At 53.1% G+C, this 20899-nt stretch overlaps 1 protein-coding gene across 1 annotated transcript in view; it reads left to right on the forward strand.

Annotated features, from left to right (window-relative positions):
- Positions 1-9308, forward strand: part of KY (kyphoscoliosis peptidase) — a 44304-nt gene extending 34996 nt beyond the window's left edge. The window contains exons 10-12 of the mRNA XM_036332517.1: positions 324-514; positions 4982-8672; positions 8957-9308. Coding sequence (XP_036188410.1) covers positions 324-514; positions 4982-5877 — 1087 coding nt within the window. The 3' untranslated portion in view covers positions 5878-8672; positions 8957-9308. The remainder of the gene's footprint in view (positions 1-323; positions 515-4981; positions 8673-8956) is intronic.
- The last annotated feature ends 11591 nt before the right edge of the window (positions 9309-20899 follow it).

The raw sequence follows: 20899 nt of genomic DNA on the forward strand, positions 1-20899 counted from the left end.
CTTTTGTTCCCTTCAAGTCTCTGGCTCTGAGAACAGGGGGCCCTTCTCCCAGGCACAGCTGTGGGTTGTGGCCTTTTAGACGGGACTCACATCCTGCCTTGGCTCGTGTTTCGAGAAGCAGACCCTGAGGTGTCGTCTCCAGTGCCCATGTCAGGATTGGAGGTGGTGCCTCTTCCCATTCCAGGAGCAGGCAGGCCCCCTCCTGGGGGGGTGTTAGCCCAAAGCAGGCCCCGCAGACCCCCCTGGAAGGCCCCGCCTCCCCCTCCACAGAGCTGGCCCTGCGCACCCCATGCGGCTGCTGACCAGCTTTCCCTCCGCTCCAGCTACAATGAGTTCTACTTCCTGACGCATCCCGCTCTGTTCATCGAGGACCACTTCCCAGACAACAAGAACTGGCAGCTGCTGAAGCCCCCGCAGTCCCTGAGGCAGTTCGAGAACAACATGTATCACAAGAGTGAGTTCTACAACAAGGGGATGCTGAGTGCCCACCCGGAGACTCCCATGATCAGAACAGGTAACCCCGGGCAGGTGGCCGGTGCGCCCGCAGCAGGGACAGGGCAGCCTGCTCAGTGCCTCCAGGCGCCTGGGCCCCCATGGGACTATCCTTCCAGGCCCGTGAGCTCAGTGTAAGCTGTATGTGTGGCGGCATTCGGGGGGAGGGAGCCACTGAGGCAGCCAAGGCTGTCAAGCCATTGGTCACACGTGCAGGGACAGAAGCCTCCTCACACCAGCATGTACCAAGAAGGGGGCATGGAGGGAGCCTGCGGGCTTTCCTACCCAAGGGCTGAGTCCCCCACGCTGGCTGAGCCTCGCTCAGCTCCCAGCAGCAGGGACAGCTCAGCCCTGGCTGCACCCCCTCCCAGTTGAAGTTGACTGCCCTGCTGTATTCTCTTCCCAAACTCCTGGCAGAGAGCACAGCTGGCCCAGCTGAGTCCGTTTCTGTGTGTCAGTGGTCTGACCAGAAGCCCGGAGTGGCCGGGGTCTCCCAGGGCCCAGGGTGGGGAGAGGCTTTCTTAGGGAGGTGGCCACTGAGCGGGGTCTTGGGAGCTGGAGCAGAGCAGGCATCCTGGTACGTGGGGACGGACATGTTCCTGAAACCTCTGAGCTCAAGCTCCAGAGACCGGAGACTGGAGACCCAGGCCAGGCTCCAGAGGGCAGCGCAGCCTCTTCTGTGCCCAGGATGCTGCTGGCTCTGCTGACCTCTGCTCCACCTCCCTCCTCCCAGGGACAGGACCCAGCCTTTTCCAGCCAGCTCCCCTGGGGCTGGGCTGGGCAGTGCAGGACCCCAAGCTGAGCTGTCCCCATGGCTGGCCTGCCTGACATTTGCTCTCCACTTCCCCACGGCAGCATCGTCTGCACTTTATGAGGCATATGGGGGCCACCTCCAGGGATCCAAAACTGTGGTCGTGGGCCTCACAGGACTCTCTCCAGAGGACTGTGTCTTATGCATCTCCAAGGCCCTGGTGCCTGGTCCTGGGCTGGGCACACCACAGGGCTCAGCACAGCTGGTCAGTGCTCCCCTCCACCTCAACGAAGGACGGCCTGCAGGGCTCTCCCTCTCCAATCCCAGGGGGCCTGTGTGCTCTCAGGACGGAAGGCTTGAGCTCACACTAGTGGTCGCACACACAGGGTGGCCTGTGGGTGGGCCCACTGCCAGGGGATGGGGGCAGCTGTGTTAGTTCCAGCTGCCTTGTCCCTCTGCCTCACAAGGGTTTCCTTAACCAGGCTGAATCCAGCTTACTTTTTAAAACTCAAACACCCGGGGGCTCCTGCTACTGAAATAACAGCGGGAGGCCACTGGCCTGAGCGGAGGCAGGATGGCCTGGGCTGCCAGGGTCTCCTCAGGTGGGGAGCCTGTCGTCTGAGGAGCCACAGAGACGAATGCACCAGGCACACCAACATCTAACTCGTGCCACCAAGTTGACTGTGCCTTTGCAAGAAATGTCAGCACGGCTGCTTTCTTAGATAGTAATCTGCAATGTGATTCCATACTCGAGATGCATATGTAAAGAATGCCTCTGGGTTGGAGCTAGTTAAGAGTGGGGGTGGGGAGGAAGCAGAAGAGGGAAACCGGGGTGCACAAGCAGGACAGGAAGAAGACACAGGGCAGTGGGGTGGCAAGCCACTGAGAGCAGTGAGCTCTCTCTCTCCCTTCCTTTCTGAGAGGGCCATGAAGGGGGCGGGAGGAGAAAGGGACAAAGTGGACACGGGCTCCTACGACCCCAGGCGGCCCCAGCCCTTTATTTGTGTCTCCCCAGCTGTAATACTCACCTTTGCCAAGAACCCTCGGGTGGTACTGGGACAAGCAGAAAAGGAGGGCCCCTTGGCCACAGCACCCCCACCCAGCAGGGAGGACAGACATTACACAAAATGAATTCATGCCTGGCCAGTGTGGCTCAGTGGTTGCATGTTGACCTATGAACCAGGAGGTCACAGTTCTGAAACCTGACAATCCATGGGTCCGGGCTGCCTGTTACTACCTGAGCCAATTAAGCAGAGACAGAGTTGAATCCTATGTGAGCATTTATTCCAGTAATGCTCACATATGCTGCCACTAGGGGAGGCAGCAGGTCATCCGTGAAAATCTGCTCTCCCACCTCCTAGGAGCTGGCTGATTATCTATAATAACAAAAGTTTAATATGCTAATTAGACCAGACGTCCTCCCGGATGACCTTCCAGACAAAAGCCGAGGCTTCGAGGGAAGTCTGGGTCCCGGGTTCCTGCTGGCGGCTAGAGGGAAGCCCAGGTCCCAGGTGCCAGAGGGAAACTGGTGCCAGCAGCCGGGGGAAGGAAGGCCTACTCTTGCACGAATTTTGTGCATTGGGCCTCTAGTATAGGAATAAGGAAGAAAGGCTGTATGCAAGGGGGATGGTGGTGAGGAGGGGAGGACATGGCTGCAGGGCCCGGGGTCTGTGTGTCTGTGTGTCTCCTTCCAGGATCTTGAAGTCCGATAACAAGGTAGTTAATTTTCAGTAGTAGTAAAACAGCTTGCCATTTCCTGGGACAGAGAATGGTCAGCATTCCTGAGGCAAACTTGAGGGCCCAGGTGTCTCTTATCTTTTTACAGCTCTGTTTTCTTCTTGCGCACATCCTCCAGTTTCCTCAGGTCTGTAAGAAACCTTCTTACCTGTAGCTCGCAAGGTGAATAATTCTTAAACAACTGTGGCTCTATTCTTATGTCCTTTTCTCCACTATTATTTCCATTCCTGGTCAGGGCACCTGCCCAGGTTGCGGGGTTGATCTGAGGTAGGGGGCGTGTAGGAGGCAGTCGATCAACGATCTAAGGTAGGGGGCGTGTAGGAGGCAGCCGATCAATGAGTTTCTCTTGTCAGTGATATTTCTATCTCCCTCTCTCTCTCCCTTCCTCTCTGAAATCAATAAAAATATTTTTTAAAATAAGACAAATTCATGACAGCAGTGCTACGTTTCTGAAAGGGAGACAGGACGGGAGAGGGGCCTTCAGGATGCTCAGCCTCATCTGGGGGGTCTGGAAGACTCCTTGGCAGTCAGGTCTTGCCCAGGTTTGGGGGATGCTGTGGAGGGGAAGAACAGGTGAGAGGGTCCTGGGGGTGAAGGGCAGTGCCCCTGGAGGATGTGAGAGAACGCCCTGTGGCCCTGAGGAGGAGGCCCCTGGCGCTGGCCAGGCCTGGGCAATGGTCTGCTGTTGGATGGTGACCGCAGAAGTGAGCCCAGGAGAGGCAGGGGGGATATTTTCACAGGAGCCCTCAGGCTGCCGTGTGCAGGCCCCGGCCAGTGTCCCACACATCAAACGTGAATTGCAGGGGCACCTCACAACCAACTCAGATGTTAGGTGGAACAGGACGGGGCCATGAGCAGTTGAGGGCTGAGATAGCTCTGCCCACTGAGCTGACTTAGAAGAGGAAGTGAAGGGAGAGGGTTGTAACCCTCTATTGTTCTTGGTCACTTTCTTGGGAGGTGACCTTGGGACAGGTGTCCCATAGGTCCTGAAGGCCATAGTCAAAGAGTGTAGAAAACGAAAATAGCAGAAAGCACAAAGAACCCCACAGTTAGTGTAATGGAAAGGGAAGGAATGAGAGCAGTCGGCAGTCAGAGGAATGGAAAGAGGGGCCAAGCTGGAGAGGGTGGTGGCCCAAGGGGAGGAGAGGGTGTGGCCTGCAGCCTGGGTTCTCCAAGAAAGCCACTGAAGACTTTGAGAATGGAGACAGAGGCCAGATTTCAGAGCCAAATGGATAGAGGGGACCTGCCATGGGGAGGGGTTTGGGGGTGTAAGGTGGGTGAGGAGTTGGCAGTGCCTGAGAGGGTAAGGGGAGAGGCAGAGGGAGGGCTGAGGCCAAAGACCTGCCCGTGCACCCACTGGATCTTCACTCCACAAACATGGCTAAGACACGCCCATGAGGAAGCATGAGGCAGAGGGGGGTAGAGCAAGGAAGCAGCCCCACCCTTTGAGCACAGTCCGCAGGAGTGACGCCATTCCAAACCATTTTTAAGGTGATGTGTTGACGTGACAGCTGTTGTCACTGTAATAAGCAGATGCTGGAGGGAGCGGTGTGAAAGCAAGGCTCAGGACTTGGAGGAAATGGTCACAGGGTGGCTCTGCAACCAGAGCCCGGACCCTCCTCACTCCTGGGCCCCTCCCCTGCTCTGGAATCAGGCTAGGCCTCCATGCAGCTTCCATAAGGTGAATCAGATGAGTGCGGTGAGCACAGACAGCTGGGGGCAGGTTGTTTTCTTGAGACCCCAGGTTTCAACTCCCTCAAAGAGAACCACCTACAGCAGGTAGGGGGACCCTCCCAGGGGGGTGCTGCAGTTGGCTTATGTCATGTTTGGGGACATCACATTGGACACTTAAAATCAATCATGGTGAAAGTATTTACACCACGGAAAGGGGCAAACACTACAAGTCAGGGTTTTGCATCCAGAGAGCCAGCTGTTACCCATTTACCAGCACATCATCACAGGCTGAACCCATCTCACCCGGCCTTGGCTTTCCCTCCACAGTGAACGGGAAGGCCACAATCACCGTGGAGAGCTGTGCCCCGACCCTGTTCATGTTCATGCTCAATGGCAAGCAGGAGCACGGGCTGCTGAGACTCCAGCAGAACGGGATGAAGCTGGATGTCTACCCTCCAACCATGGGCACCCACAAGCTGCAGATCTTTGCCAAAGGCAACTCCGACATCTACAGCTCCGTGCTGGAGTACACGCTCAAGTGTAACTACGTGGACGTGGGGGTGCGGCTGCCATCGGAGCTGCACCAGCCCGTGGGCCCCAGCTGGTTCTCGGAGCAGATGGGCATCCGAAAGCCCTCCCACCCTGACCCCATCATCCACACCAGCGATGGGCGCTGCTCCATCAGCTTCGGCGTGGAGGAGGGCATCAGCGTCCTGGCTTCCCTGCACGGGGACGACGGCCCCATCACCGAGGAGACGCAGCGGCGCTACATCTTCCAGCTGCACCGGGAGAAGCGGACAGAGCTGAAAGTCCAGCTGCCCCACGCCGGCAAGTTTGCCCTCAAGATCTTCGTCAAGAAGAGGCAGGAACCGGGCAACTATGCCTTTGTCTTCAATTATCTCCTGTGCTGTTCCAACACCAAGGTGAACTGGCCCATGTTCCCCGAGAGCTTTGGTAACTGGGGGCAGGACAACGAGCTGCTGGAGCCTCTGTCGGGTGTGCTTCCTGCCAACCGCAACGTCCCATTCAAGTTGAAGCTGCACGGTGTCGCCAAAGCCCTGGTGAAGGGGCAGGACACGTGGCCCCTGACCCTGAACAGCGAGGGCTACTGGGAGGGCAGCTGCAGCACGGCCGGCTGCCAGGAAGTCTACGTCATGGTGCTGGAGAACGCCAACCACAATTTCTATTCCTACATCCTGAAATATAAAGTGAACGACCAGTGAGGGCCCGGGCCCTGTTACCCCGCCAGGGAGGGCCCCAGGGAAGTGCAGAGAGCCCTGGACACCACTGAGTCTGCATGGAATCACTCCCAGGCCTCTGCCTCCGTCTCCCCGCCCTGCTGCCGGAGCTGTGATGTTTGTGTTCTGAGGGCTTCGCTCAGTGGTGGCGATGGCTGAGGGGACAGAGGCAAAGGCCCCTTAGAAGAAAAAGGTGCTATGTAAATCCACGGTATTGTAAACTGTACACCACTGCCCAGATGCCCCTTCTCGTGTTCATGCTGTTGTCATTGTTGTAGGGCTGATGTGGGGAAGCAGGGGTGCTGGCCAGGCTGGGAGCTCTTCACATGCTGGGGAGAGAATTCATGCTCTGTTGGGCCCCAGAGGGACATGATTTGCAAGGCTGAGTCGCCTTCCATCCCCGGCCCCTTCCCAGTAGCATCACAGTGTTTCTCACTCACTCCTGGATCCCAGGTGGGACTATCATTTGTTCCCCAGACCTGACCATCTTCCGAATTCCTGCTGTCTCTTCATTAGGTGCTTCTTGCTTTTCGAGAGCCCAGGGGGGAAAGGTGTGAAGAGGATGGGAGCTCCCCGAACTGGCTGGAGGCTGGTGGCCCCCACCACCCCTGTGTACACTGGAAATGTGGCAACAGAGATGTGATGAGGAGACTGTGAAGCAGAGAGAAGCCAGTGCCCACTCTTGGGTATCCTGGCAGATCTTTGCCAAAGGCAACTCTGACATCCACAGCTCAGTGCTGAAGCAAGGGCCGAGACCTCCGGCTCTGTGCTCCCAGAGGAGCCTGCAGACCGTTGGGTCAGTTGGGGGTGCCCTTCCAGGCCCTCTCTGAGCCTGCACCCTGCACAGGGAGCCTCAAGAGGCCTGCTGGCCCCTGGGGAGCCTTGTGGATAACCCTAAACACAGACCTGGGCGGGAGGCCAGGCGAGGGAGGAGTGCAACCCTGCAATGCCAACGAGGATCCCAGATACTAGGACTCTGCAGGCCCCAGGAGTCCCCACCAACAAAGCCACAGCTGGGGGGGCCTCAGCCTGCCCTGGGAGCAGTTTTTGTGCTCATCCCTATCCCATCTCCCTCCCTTTCTCTGACAAGAGAGACCCTCGGGATCCCACCTTCCATGGGAACAGTCCGGAGTCTCTTGCTTACTCAGGTCCGAGACTGTCCAGCTGGCCCTCAGCAGCACCTCTGGCAGGCGTTGCCATGGCAACCGTGGAAAGGCCGGCTCCTGCAGGGGCAGGGGGGAGAGAAGGATGGAGAATGCCCTGCATGGCTGATGCAACACCATCCGACACACAGAGACTCTCCAGGTGGCCCTGCTGACCTCCTGGCTTCTCCAGCTCTGTGGCCTCTGCCTATCTCAGCGCCCCCCACCCCTGAGAGCCAGCACTGCCCAGCACTTCCTCCCCCCACGGCTGTTCCAACTGCCCCCAGGCTCAGCCACAGCCAGGGTCAGCCAGGCGCCCTCAGCCTCCTCTGCCTTCATCCTCACATTGGTGTAGTATTCCACCCGTGTTTGTGGGGGTATTTAATAAGCACCAGGCACTGTGCTACATGCTGGGGCTACAGAGGAAACAAAGGGGGGCCCTGCCCCTCATCCCAGAGCTCAGGGTGGGTGGCAGCAGCCTCCTCACCCAGACCTGTCCGAAGTTCCATCATCCCCCACCAGGCCGGCGGCCCTGGGACACGAGGGGAGTACCCCCACGGGGGCTGAGCGACCCTGGCCTGCGTCCAGTGCCTTCTGGCAGGCTCTGCCACCCAGGCATTCAGCACCATGTCACTCGCCCGGAGAGCACACAAAGGCTGGGAGAAGGAACCGCTGTGCTCCGCCACAGGGAAGCAAGGGGAGTGCTTACACCCTCAAAACAGCCTTTTCTCACACCTTTGATTTTATGGGCTGAAAGGAATGTGCTGTTTCATCAAAATAATAAGTGCCTTCCATGACTCCTGTCATTCACTGGACCCAGAGCGGGCCGCCTCCTGCAGAGAAAGACACGCATCTCTTTAAAAGCCATACACCTAATCAGTATATTCTGGACCCTGCAGAGGATGCCACCCAGCAAAACTGGAGCTGTCCAGAGACGGAGGCCCAGCCTCTCAAAGTGCCTGCAGGGCATCGCCTGCCCTTCCCTCCTCATTTAACCAGGCACGCCGGTTGTAAAGACAGCTGTCGACACAGCCAGAAAATCACCTGCATTTCTTTTCCACCGAAGTAAAAATACATGAAATGAAATCCCATATTCATGAATTTTTACACGCATGCTGCTCAGGGTGGAATTTGGGGTTGCATTTTTTGAAGTCTTTTATTCAAATCCCCGTCTTTGTTTCCCCGGCTTTGAGTCCCCGCGGCCGGTGGAATGGCACGGGCGCCCCCTGGTGCCCAATGTGCAGAACTGTCGTCGCTGCACACCTCCGCGAGGCTGACCCTCTCGCCAGGGTTTTTCTGCAGAATTTGTTAAGTGCTGCTGAGATGTTTGTGTTAAATTCACTTGGTGCTCTCTCGTGGCTTCTCCGTGCTTTCTCGTGTGCACACCGAGCACATTTTTGCCACGCACAAGCTGTGAAGCGAGCCTGGGGGACTGCCTGGCGAGAAGACACGGACTATGACAGGATTCGGGCGTGCTTGGCCCCGAAATCCCCGAAGCAGAAACACTGGACGTGGGACAGGATGGGACAGCTTTGAGCACTCTCATTACTATGCCAGTGAAGGACCGAAGCCGATCAAACTCAGAGAGCTGTGGCTGGCAAGTCCAGGATGGCCAGCCCTCAGGCCGCAGGCGGAAAGGTGCGGTGGGTTCTGGGTTCGGGAGGGAGGGAAGGAGGGTGCAGGAGCAAATGGGCTACACCCGCGAAGGCAAGTAACTTCGTTTCAGCTTGTTTGGGAAGCGGCTCCAGCACAGCTGGGCTCCGTTTTCAGTCTGGTTCTGATCCTTGTGAGTTCCCCATACGTAACATTGTCCCACCAGGACAGACTCCACACACAGCCTGCTGAGATTAAAGGGAAGTAAATAGATGAACTGGAGCATGAAGGATTTAGGCTAGACATAAAGAACTGTTTCCTGTTAACAGGAGGGACAAGTTGCCGAGAGAGTCTGTGAAATCCTCTTCTCAAAGGGCCTGGGACGTGGAAAGGTGTTAGAAGCCACGCTAACGGCGAGGACCAGGCTCTCTCCAAACCCGCCCCACCTGACCGCCTGCAGCCAACACAGGGCCAGCGGTGTTGCCGTCCTTCGCGGTGGGCATCTGTGTCCCACGTCAGGTGACCTGAGGTCTGTCATTTCTTTTCCTTTGGAATGGCTGGTTGGACATCTTCCCGACGTGATTACTCTTCATTATGCGTGCATCGAGTTGTGTGGGCCGGTGGCTGTTGAGTATGCTTTTCCCACATTGTTGCTGGTGTTGTTTTTCAATAAAATTTATATTCATTTTTATCCAACAATGTAATTATTGATCCATTCTTATCACTGCTCTCACAAAAAGGGGAAACACACACACACACACACACACACACACACACACACACACACGAAGAAACACTTTCATGTTCAAAGGAAGCCCGAGGGATGGGAGGGGGAAAATCAATGTCCCAGCCATTTGAATGTGGTGGTGAGATGCAAACGGCATGTCAGGCAAATAGCTACTTCACATTAAAGAAAACATAATTAGGTTAGCTCCCGCCCCTCTCTGGCTCACATGCCTTTGAAGAACATGAAGGCAGTGTTTCTTTCATTGAATCTTGTTTAACTTGAAATTTTTAAAGTCAGTCCGAATTTCTGTTTTTAGTGGGAGAGAAAAAAAAGTATCTACCCAAAATGCCTCTCGCCGTATTTTTTTATTTGAATATATAAATATATATTTCTTGATAGTCAGTCATATACATGCAGAAACTTTCCAGCAGGCTTTCTAAACAGATTATTCATAAATTAGACATTTAGGGAAATATAGCAAATGAAAATCTATAGACACCTCTAGGAAGCGGCTGTAACCATGGAGACCATTCTCGTAGCTGTGCGGTGAAGGACAAAAAGAATGTGTTTTCCCAAACCGCCCGGTCGTGGCCCTCACTGCGAGATCCACGAACAGGAGTCCCAGCATGCGCCTCCTCAGGAAGGAGGCCCTCAGGGGAACCCTGCCTTTAACAGCATGTTCAGGGGAGTCAGAAGAAACAGTCTTGGCGTGACTAAACGGAGGAACTCCCGAATTATTAGAACACTCTGAAAATGCCAACCCGAGGCTGGACTGGTGACCTCTAACGTCCCTTCCAGTCGGAAGAGCCTGTGATGCTGTGTCTCGTAGAACAGGTGCTGGCAGGCGGTAGACCTGGGATTGTCAGTTGCAGAACATCTGAAGGGCCCCGCTGCGTTGAGAGCCCGCCCTGCAGCCCCCAGCAGACGGTGCTGCTGGCTTCTCTCTCGCCTGAGGGCAAGGGGCTGGAGAGAACCCCGCCTCAGAGCAAAGGGGAAGCAACAGCCCCTGACACTAAGTTGCTTCTCTCTGATTTTGCAAGCAGAACGCAAGAAAACGAAAAGTCAGGCGGCAGCTGAGACGTCCTCTCTCAGATGTCTCACAGGCATCCCAGAGTCAGAAGATACTGAACCAAAGTCACTTTTCTTAACTCCCCCTGGGCCCTCAAGGCAGCAAATGCCTCCCTATCCCCCAGGTACCGAAGTTAAACTGCTGGTGGCCACTAGTGACTCCTTCATCCCCCTCCCCCACTCCCCCACCCCCACCTCCCGCCCAATGGTGAAATGTAGTCTATGCTGCCTGTGGCTCATATCTGACCTACTCTTCTACTAGTAATTCCACGTCCACTCCATTGCACGGCCTTTGCCGTAATTCAAGCCCTCCTCATCTCTCCGTTACGCGATGGTGACTGCTTCCTATGATGGCAGGAACCCTCTACCTACCTGCCCCATGGCTCCCCCTCTTATGTGAACACCAGGACTATTGGGTGGTGTTAAGACAAGGTTTCCATGAAAGCCTTCCTGAAGAAGTGGGCCATCCACCTTTGGAGAAGGCATCATTTGCCTCAGGCACTGATGGGAAAGGTGGGTCTTCAAACAAAAACTGCTCTTAATCAGGAGGCAGGAAACATCCCAGAATCCCCGCCGTTTTGGGGGGCTCCGAAGCCAGGTGCTGCAGTCCTCACTCTCAGGCGACAGTGTGTAGGATGGCTGAGCACCACGGCCAGGTGGGGACCTGAGGCAGGGTGCAGCCCTGAAGGTGAGAAAGCCACACCTTATAAGTCATGGTACCCACAGGTAGGTGGGTAGCAGAGGACGCTCAGGGACTCCCTGGGGCCATGAATAGCTTTATGGCATTTCCTTTCCTCAATCTAGTTAGGGGCCCTGCCCAGATTTCCCCCACCCCCAGCCCCGTTTAAATGAGATCCCATACCCTCAGCTGGGTGCTCCTGTTGAAAAGCACACAGACCGAGCTGAGGGCATCCGCTGGTCCCACCCACACCCAGCCAAACGGAGCCCGACAAATAAGCCTTCCTGAGAAAGCTCCTGAGTCCCAGGAGAACACGCTATCTTAGGAAAGAGCTGTGGGATGGCAAATCTTTGGTTATTTAAGAGCAAAATGCATAAACATTTCCCACCCGGTGTGGGACTGTCTCCAGGAGAGTTGCTCGTTAGAAAACAGTGCTCCAGGGAACAGTCAGAGCTGGGTTCTTCGAGCAAGGCTGTCCTCAGGGCGGGTCCTGCAGGGAACGCCTGCAGGGTGAGGTGTCAGAGACAATGAGCCTCGAGGTTCTGGGCACTTCCGGGTGGCAAAGCTGCTTCGGGAGGGTTTGAGAATGAGAAGGAAACCTGGACAGAGCCTGCCAAGTGTTTCATGCCTTACCTGACACCAGCTCTCCAGATGTTTGGCCACTGTTTGCCTGGAGCACAGGGTTAAGAAGGATTCTGAGGTCACATCGAGCTCTGCAGGAAAGAGTGCTGTGATTAGCTAGGGAGCCACAGCCCCTCGATTGAAGGGTGAGGTATGCCATGCATTTGCCAATCCTGACTTAAAGGCAGCCAAATCAGGCTAAGACCACAATACCAAAGGAGGTGATTCCGATCCATGGGTGAGCACTGGCTTCCCAGCAACCTAGCCCACTGACTGACAGCCAGTCAACTACCAAACCGTGTGTTCAAGGATGCGCTGGAGGCCCCCTGACCACCTCTGGGCTCCAGGAGGTGCCACTCCACGTACCCACCTTAGCACACAAGTGCACAGACCTTTTGCTCCAGGAGGAGCGAACCTGAGCCAACCTCCTTTGCTATTTCATCTCCATGATCAAACAATGCCTTGCCTTTAGAATAAGTGATCAGTAAATCTGAAGTGAACATCAATATGTCATTTCAGAAATGAATGAACACATCACTGGATTTATTTACATGGGCTGTTGACCGAAAAGACTGTTGAGTTACAACCGCTAAATAGTTCTTTCCTCCTTCATCCCCGCTAACTAACGCAGTGTAAGCAGGGCCCTGTGGGGAATGTTTGTTTCCAGGAAGAAAGAAATGGCCACCTGGCTGGGCATGCGTGCAATCAGGGCAACGGATCGATGGGAGGAGCGCCCTTCTTCCCAGGGAGCCTCCGCCTTCAGCGCTTGCTGGCATCCTTTGTTTTCATCAAAGGGACGGCTGGCTGCCTCCCTGACACAAGGAATCAGCCATCATCTCACCGTGGGTGTGGGAGACCCAGGCGCCCCCCTCTAGGGGGGCAGGGAGTTCTGTGGACAGGCTTGTGGAGCGAGGGCAGCAGGCAGCCACTCCGTGAGTGACCAGGAACAATTGTGCAGCATCATTAATGCAGCCCAGATGTCAGGAGTGAGGGGCCCCGGCAGCTCCCATATGGACAAACAACGGTGATAAGGGGAAATGAGGAAACGTTTATTTAAAGCAAAATGACCGCAGAATTGCAAATTGCCCGGTGAAGACCCCGCGATGTGTGTGTATCTGTATGTATGTGAACACCCGGAGGGTCTGAAATTTAACATTTTATGTTATGAAAAATTGAGCACAACCGAGATGCCAGAGCATTTGGAGGCTGTCCCCCACCCCCAGCTCCTCTGTGGTCATCCGCCCACGGGCCTGGGGCGAGCGTGGGCACCAGGCACGCGCGGGCACCCATTTCACCGGCATCGGATCCCCTTCCCCTCTCCCAGGAGAAGCACAACGAGGAGAAGATGTCACCTGGTCATGGGCGGAAGCCCGCTGTCAGTAAAAGCTTCGCTTGACATTTTTAAAGCTCAGCGAGGGTGTTGAAAGACCATTTTTAAAAGAAGCGACTGGGGGTGTGGGAGGTGGAGGAGGGGGGTGGGGGAATAAACAGTGATGGACAGAGACTCGACGTGGGGTGGTGAACACAGGGGACAGTGTCCAGATGACGTGTTGTGGAATTGTGCACCTGACATCAGTATGATTTTGTTAACCAGTGTCACTCCAATTCATTCAATAAAAAGGAAAAATAGAAGAGGCGAATGGGCTTCTTTCTGGAAAGATGACCTCTCAGCCGCTGGTCCCTGTTTGACTGAAAGCCGTCCTGCGCAGTCAAGAGCCACGACTATGGGATCGAAGGCTCTCTTCCCTTCTCCAAACATGGCTTGGACCGGGGAAGCCCTGCAGCTAGCTGGAGGCCTCCTCACAGAGCTCCGGCCGTCCTGAGGCTGGGGGCCTGGGCTCAGACCCTGGGGGACACAGCAGGATGGGACACCGTGAGGAGTGCTACCCCAGCTCTGCCGCCGCCTGTCTCAGCTTCCATGGCAGCTAAAGGGATGACACTCAGAGCCTGGTCACGTAAGTTTCTTGTGGGGATGGAATGAGCTAACACCCACACAGGGAACAGGCCAGTCCCCAGCACACAGCCAGTGCTCAGGGAGGGCTGGCTGTCATCCCCGCCCTTCCCCCGCCTCCCCCCCACCCCCCCCCCCCCCCGCCACACACACACACACACAGCACAGTGGTCACCACATATGAGGGTGATACTGTTCGCTGAAGAATCCAAAGGCCCAGGCCCCTCATGGAGCCATGGCCGTCACTGATTTCAGGCTCTACAAGAAGAAATCCTGTTTCCAACACCAGACTCCCTGCCTCTCCTGGAATCCTCCCGGAGACCAGGAGCTCCCCTTTCCTCGAGCTGCTGTTACATTATTGGACACCTCTGTTCTAAAGGCCCTTCCCTCATGGGTAATGGCCTTAAATTGGTCCAAATGAGCCAATGTGCCCACTGGCTCGTGATCTTACCTTTTAGAGTCCGGACCACCCGGCAGGAAGCCCTGAGCCATCTGTACAAAGCCCAGCTCTAGTCTGGGGTCTGGGAGCCCAGTAGAACAGCTGTAACTTCGATATAGGGAAGGGGATCCCAGAGAGAGGAAACTCTCCCACTCAAGAAAGCCTGCAAGCCAACATCGGAAGCCACGGAAGAAAGATAAGAGTTTAAAAATATGTACAACTAATAAGAGTCTATTTGAGCCAAACTGATGACATGACAGGAAATAAAAATATGTACAACTTGTATACTGAATGGTGAGACCACCCCAAGCCTCTATCCACCTTAGCACCCCAAACCTGGCCACCTGGCTTATACTCTCCAAGCACAGACTGGAAGAGTCCTATCTGAGCAGCCCAAGACAAGACCCACAGGTTCGGTGAGCAGGACTCCAGTGAAAGAACCGGGACCCCCTAGGACCCCCTCTGCTTACAGATGACGTCTGTGGGGCTTGAACGTTATGCCCACAAATTCTTTGATACCCCTACCCCTTTCGCAATTCCCATCCACCTAAAGTGGGAGCTGTATTTGGTGATTCCCTACTAGCAAACAGAATGTGGCAGAAAGGAGGGTGTGTGATGTTCAAGATGAGGACATAAAAGGCGTTAGAGCTTCCCAGGAGCTCTTCCACCGGCAGAGAGTGCTACCCAATGAGGGTGTAAACCAAGAACAGAGTCCGCTTGGGGCTGGGGGAATCCTACCCTGATGAGAGACAAAGGGAGCCTAGGGAGCATAGGGGTGTGTCTGGCTGTGCAGCCAGCAGGAAGGATCAAACCCGTCTAGAGAGGAGCAGGGCAGACCCGCCCAGGAAGCCCGCCTTAGGAGACAATAAAAGGGGACCCATCAACTGGGCCCCTGATGCAGGTGACTTTTTTGAGGGAATTTTGTAGTGACATTAAGGAGTTTGGGGGACTATTTGGTGAAAGGTATGCAGAGAACAAAACAAATGCCAACTCCATGGTGGAAGTCACATTAATTATAGTCCACTGCATCCTGATATTTCCATGGTCATAATAATGTCCACGTTATGAATACTGGTGGGTCAGGCAGTGTGTGGACATTGGATGCCTTTCCAACCCCATCCTCCCTCTCCCATCTCCCACCTCGGAGAATGAGGGGGCCTCTTCTTAACTTCCTCTCGGCGAGGTGCAGCAGATTTCTGTGGAGTCTTGCATATCTTTTATTAGATAGGCTTCTAGGTATTATCAGGTGTGTAGTTATGATGTGGAAATGGTATCAATTTCAAGCTCGTTATGTAATTGTTTCTAGTGTATATAAATACAGTCACGATGCATGAAACTGTGCTATGTATTCTTTGCGCAGGTGTACAACACACACAAAAATATGGCTGTGAAGTGTCAGCGCTGTCACCAGGAGAACTTGCTCCTGGAGACAGAAGGGAGGGTATGGCATTAGAAGGGGCCACAAAGCAGTTTTCAAAAACCTTTTATTCTATGTAAGCTTTGAAGCGTATATGAGGTGTTGGCATTTCTTAAACCCAAGAGGAAAGAGATGATCCGTGCCACCATTTTAAAAAATAGAATCTTTGTCTGACCCAGGCTCACAATGATTGTCTCCTGTTTTCTTCCAGAAGTTTTATGGGTTTCGCGCTTCCTAGAAGTTAAACTCTTTGCAAAATGAGCCCTTCCTCCCTGGAGGATGGAGTTCACACGTGGTGCGTGACCAGCTTTTGTGGCATCAATGTCCCTGGGAACCCTGCAGACAAGGCAAGTGGCCTCCTCCTGCCGCCCTCCCCACGCCTTTTCCTGGGGACCGTGCCTGTGGTAATGGGCCCATCTTTATTATCCCAACACTGGTGTGGCCAGAGGTTGCAAACTTTGCTGTTCAGCCTACACAATGTTTTAAAAAAAAAAGAAAAGTTAACCAGTTAACTGTCACGATATTTTGAATTTAATTAAAAAAAAGTCCGCCGCTTGCGTCTATAGACGCTTATGGCGTACAAATGGTTAATCAGTGCCAATCAGGAAATCACATTACAAGCTGACTGGCCAGCATCTCCCAAGAAGCCTGTGAAAACCTCCAAAGAAAACCAAGCCGCAGGCCACCTTTGGACAGACTGACTCGACTATCCAGTGACCCCTTCCTGCCCCTCTGATGGTCTCCCAGGCCCCGAGGCCGGGTCAGCTGCTGACCCTGAGCGGGTGCTCTCCCACAGCTGCCCTCTGCCATGCCTGATGCGACCGCTGAGGCCTCATCTACAGCTTTTTTTGATTCTCTTCCCCCTTCAGCATTCAGCGTCTCACCTGGGCGGTAGCAGCCTTGCTGAGGGAGGATCAGAGTCCGCTCTCTGCACAGGAAGAACCGCCCACGGGCAGACAGCTGCTGAGTGGCTAGGCGGCTTTGAGGCATTCCTCTTCGCTCTCAGACTCATTCCACTGGGCCCCATGGCCCTGGCACTGAGCTGACTGTAAGCACTGGTAATGCAAATTGCTAAAAGCGCAGGTGTGTCCGCCGTATGCACTTGTCAGAGATTTTGGGAGCGTGAAGGGAGCTGGGGTCTGTGTGGCATCTTCAGGGAATTAGCAGGAGCTCAGTCTTCTAAGATCAGAGGTTTGCTTGATTAAACATTTGATGAATGAATTAATAAATGGATGAATTGCCATCTGGGTAACCCACATATGTTTAACCGTTAATCAAAAGAGGTTTTAACTGCAGAAATATTTTAGCTGAGGCAGAAAGGAAGAGGTGGAAGGGCTGGCCTACAACTTATCAGGTCCTCGCCACAAGGTCTCTCACCTCATGGCTGAATATTTGAGAGGACCTCCCCCGAAAAGCATAGACAATAGTATTTGCACAGCCCTCTGGGGGAAACCGAAAGAGGATTTAAGTGTGCCCACAGGGAACAAATTTCATTACATTTTCTCTGCAGTATTTAATTATGATGATAAAAATAAAATGCAAGTATTAGGAAAGACATTGGATTTATATGAAACTTCCAATATGATCTTTTCAAGAAACTTTAATGAAAACTCTGAGCCTTCTTTCGTGACCTTAACTTTTTATATCAGGATTTATGCTTGAAATTGTTACACACAATTTCTGATCACGATGTTTTTAAATTAACAATGTCTTTATTGTCTTTAAATTCTTCCTAGTGTGCTGTGATGAGAAACTTTGCAAAGTAGTGGTAAGTTTCATTACAACATTAATTTGAAAATTACATCAATACAAATTGTATTTAAAGACTCTAATTGTAATTCCTTTTCATACACTGGCAAATTTACTGTTGAAGTTTCTGGTAGTATTATGAATAGATTTTAAATCCAATCAAACATTTTCAGATCCAGTGTTAAATAATGCAAAACAGGAATTTCTTATTGGATCAGTTATCCTGCAGTTGGCTTGGGGTGAGAGGCAGCAGGGCATGCCAGCAGACAGCCACAATTCAATGACCATGGCTGGAGAAATACTTTTGGCCTTGTTTGTGATATTTATCTTTAGGCCAAGGGTCCAAAATACATGAGTTGAGATTCCAGAAAGATTCAGACCATTGATTTTGTCATAGATTTGGACATGCTATCTAGAGCTGCACCCATAGGAACTCCACCTGGCCTTCCTATACCAACCACCCTCCATCTGTCCCTTGCCTTACTGTCCCCAGGCAGCTGCACTGGGACTGCAAACTTCCCCTTGAGTGCAGAGCACCAGCTTCTCCAATATGCCAGGGGCCCCCGCCCATTGTCCACAGGATCAAAGGAGATGGACAAGTGGTCCAGCTTCCCCTTGGTCACATGCAGCAAGCCCAAGATGCCATGTGTCATTCATTGGGTTTGTACTGTACAGAGACTTATGGGTTGTTTAGCCAAACCTGGCTTTCCTCCAAGGAGCTCCAAGCCAGAAGCTCTGGCCATCCTGGGCTTGGCCTGGCCACCCCAAATGTGAAGGGCTTCTAAGACCCCAAGGCTCGCCAGTAGCCCAGGTGGAATGCTCTGACTTGCCTAATGTACAACACTAGTTCTCCAAGATGCCCAAAGGTGTGCCATGAATGTGTGTAAGTCGGTTTGCGGTCCCATCCATTTAAAGACTAAGTTCTTGTGTGACAGGTGACCCTAAGCACAAGTACTGCCCCCTCTACACAAGTGAATGTTCACAGACAACCAGACTGACCAGACAGGAGGTAAAGCATAAGGAAGCTCAGGGCCTCTTAACCTGGAGTCCACAGACTCCCTACTATGGGGTCCAAAGACAGAATTTAGGGCTCTGTGAATTTGGATAGGAAACACTGACATCCTTATCCTCAATAGCTCTCCCTGAACTTGAGCTTTTATTCCATTAGGATTCTAGGCGATGAGCCACAGCAGTGCTGGCAGACCTGGGGCTTTCTTCCCATGGAAACCAGATCTTTTCATATTTCATTACAGTGTGGCAGACACCTCAAAATATTATTTTCATGCATCCTTGCTTCAAAGCATAGGAGGGGATAGACCTGCTGCTTGGTCATGTTACTTAATGAATTAATAGAGGCACGTATTATATCACAAATTTGTTTTTCTTAGGTGTTGATAACTGAATGCCGATATAATTGGTTTTCTTTTTAACACTGTTATGCACTTAATCATTATTCTCAGGGATCCATAGGCTCCGCCACTGTCAAAGAAGTCGCTGGCACACGGAAGGTTCAAAACTCTAAGTTTTGAACGTAGAGTTCAGACCACCAGCTCCCAGGGACTTGGGAAGCAATCCGGGAGGCCAGCAGGGAGAGGGATAGAGGGATCTGGCCAGTGGGAGGAAGAGAGGCAACTCTCCCAGCTCCAACTTGGCCCTGGGCCTGGGGCTACGATGCATAGTCTTTCCCATTCTGCTTTGGCATATTTCTAAGGAACACTTATTAACACGTTGAAAAATTTCAGATCTCTGGAAGACAGTTTGAGAAATGTGGATTTAAGGAATGACTTAGCCTGGGAAGAGACTGGAATTGCTTGGTGTCATTAAAAAATGTGTTAGTGTTAAACCTTTTTGGAGCCAAATAAAGAGATCTTCGTCTACAAATGTTAGCCCATGCCGAAGGTGGCAGGTTGAACCTACCATCAGTCTAGAACTTTCCCATTCTTTTTCCACAGTCTAGCACATATTAATATGAACAGGCTGCTGCCAGGGTGCTATGCTGGGCTGAGGGGCCTCTCTACCAGGAGGGATGTCCCCAGGGAAGCCACTGGACTCCTGCCCCAGCCACTGCTCACTATGGGGATACATAAGGACCTGCACATTTGCAGCCCATGTTCCTGCTGGCAGCAAAGACTATGCTCAATCATGGCTGAGAGATTAATTGGTAGAAGACACTCCTACATTTAAGTTTGTGCCGCGCCAGCACGACCAAGGGTGAATCTGAGTGGGGCGGTGAAGGATTGAGAAAAGACAGACAAGAGAATGAAAGCTGGGTCTTGGTGGGATGCTGCTTCTCTGATGGAGAGACTGCGACGGTGCCCGCAAGCCAAGTCTTTATTTTATAGCCAGATTCCATGAGGCGCGGTCAAATGTTTACACTGTTCTAATCTACTCAATTACATGCACCTGAACTCTATCAAGCCCACATCACTCAGGCACGTGGGGCCACGTGTTCGGACCATAGGTTCAAGCTTACAACTATAGCTTTTGGCTATAATTGTGCTGGGCGGGCTCTGCCCTCCAAGTTGGGACTTGCACGTGGCCATGAGAGGACTGTGCCCTCTCATTAGTCCGAGTCTTGAACCTGTCCAAACACTGTAGCTGCTCTCCACATAAGTTTAGGCTGAGGATCTGAGACATGTCTCCTAGATTGCAGGAAGGTCCAGGGACTGGTTTCAGTTTATGCTGTTCATCTGAGGTAAGACAAATCCAGGAGACAGCCTACCTAGAGGCCCCATTGCTTCCCCAAGCCCGTGCCATGGGCATCAGGACAGCGCTGGGAACGGGCAGTGAGCTCACCCACACCGGGTGCCTCCTACGGGATGGCTGTTCTGTTAAAGCTCTGGGCAAACTAGCCTCACCGCTGATCCATTTTCCACAGCTGAAGACAGGCGCGGGCTCACGTCACGCGCCTGGCTTCTCTTTATTTTGCCCAGCCATGCCAGATGTTGGGGGACTTGCCAAGCAGTCTTAGGGCACAGCCCCCATTGTACCACATTTCCCATCAGTGGTCTATAACCCTCTCTCAAATGTTCTGTAAACAGTCCACGTCTCACCACTGAGGTTGGTGCTGAGCATTCCTGCAGCCCCTACGTACAACATGCTTAGCCCAGAAGCTTGGCCTGGCTGGTTATTAGGGGCTTGGCTGCCAGAACCCTCAGTAATCCTGGAAACTGCTCCCCTCACAGGCAACCCAAGACCCTGCTGTTAGAGGGAGAGGAGCCTTGCAGAGTGTGGGCCCTGGCAAAGCCCCTCCCTACGTGACCTCAGGGTGCAGAACCCCCACCCACAGCACTTATTCAGATGGAGCTTGATCGCCAACTCCCCAAAGATGGCTGCCACCGCCACTGTGGAGTGTGAGTGGAGAGTGGAAAACAGGAAATGTTGGAACAGCCTGTGCTGCGTGCACTGTGATGGTTTCTGAATGTAAGCTTGGATTTGTAGGTATTGCTACCCATCAGAGTCTGTCTTTGGTAAGATCTTAATTAAGTTGTAATTCACATACCGTCTAATTCACCCATTAGAAGTGTGCAATAGTTTTTACTTGTGTTACAGTCAGAGTTAGGCAACCATCACAATTGATTTTTGAACATTTTCATAATTGCAACAGGGAACCCTGTGCAC

Source organism: Myotis myotis, unplaced genomic scaffold (genome assembly GCF_014108235.1).
Source record: "Myotis myotis isolate mMyoMyo1 unplaced genomic scaffold, mMyoMyo1.p scaffold_m19_p_13, whole genome shotgun sequence".
Classification (NCBI taxonomy): domain Eukaryota; kingdom Metazoa; phylum Chordata; class Mammalia; order Chiroptera; family Vespertilionidae; genus Myotis; species Myotis myotis.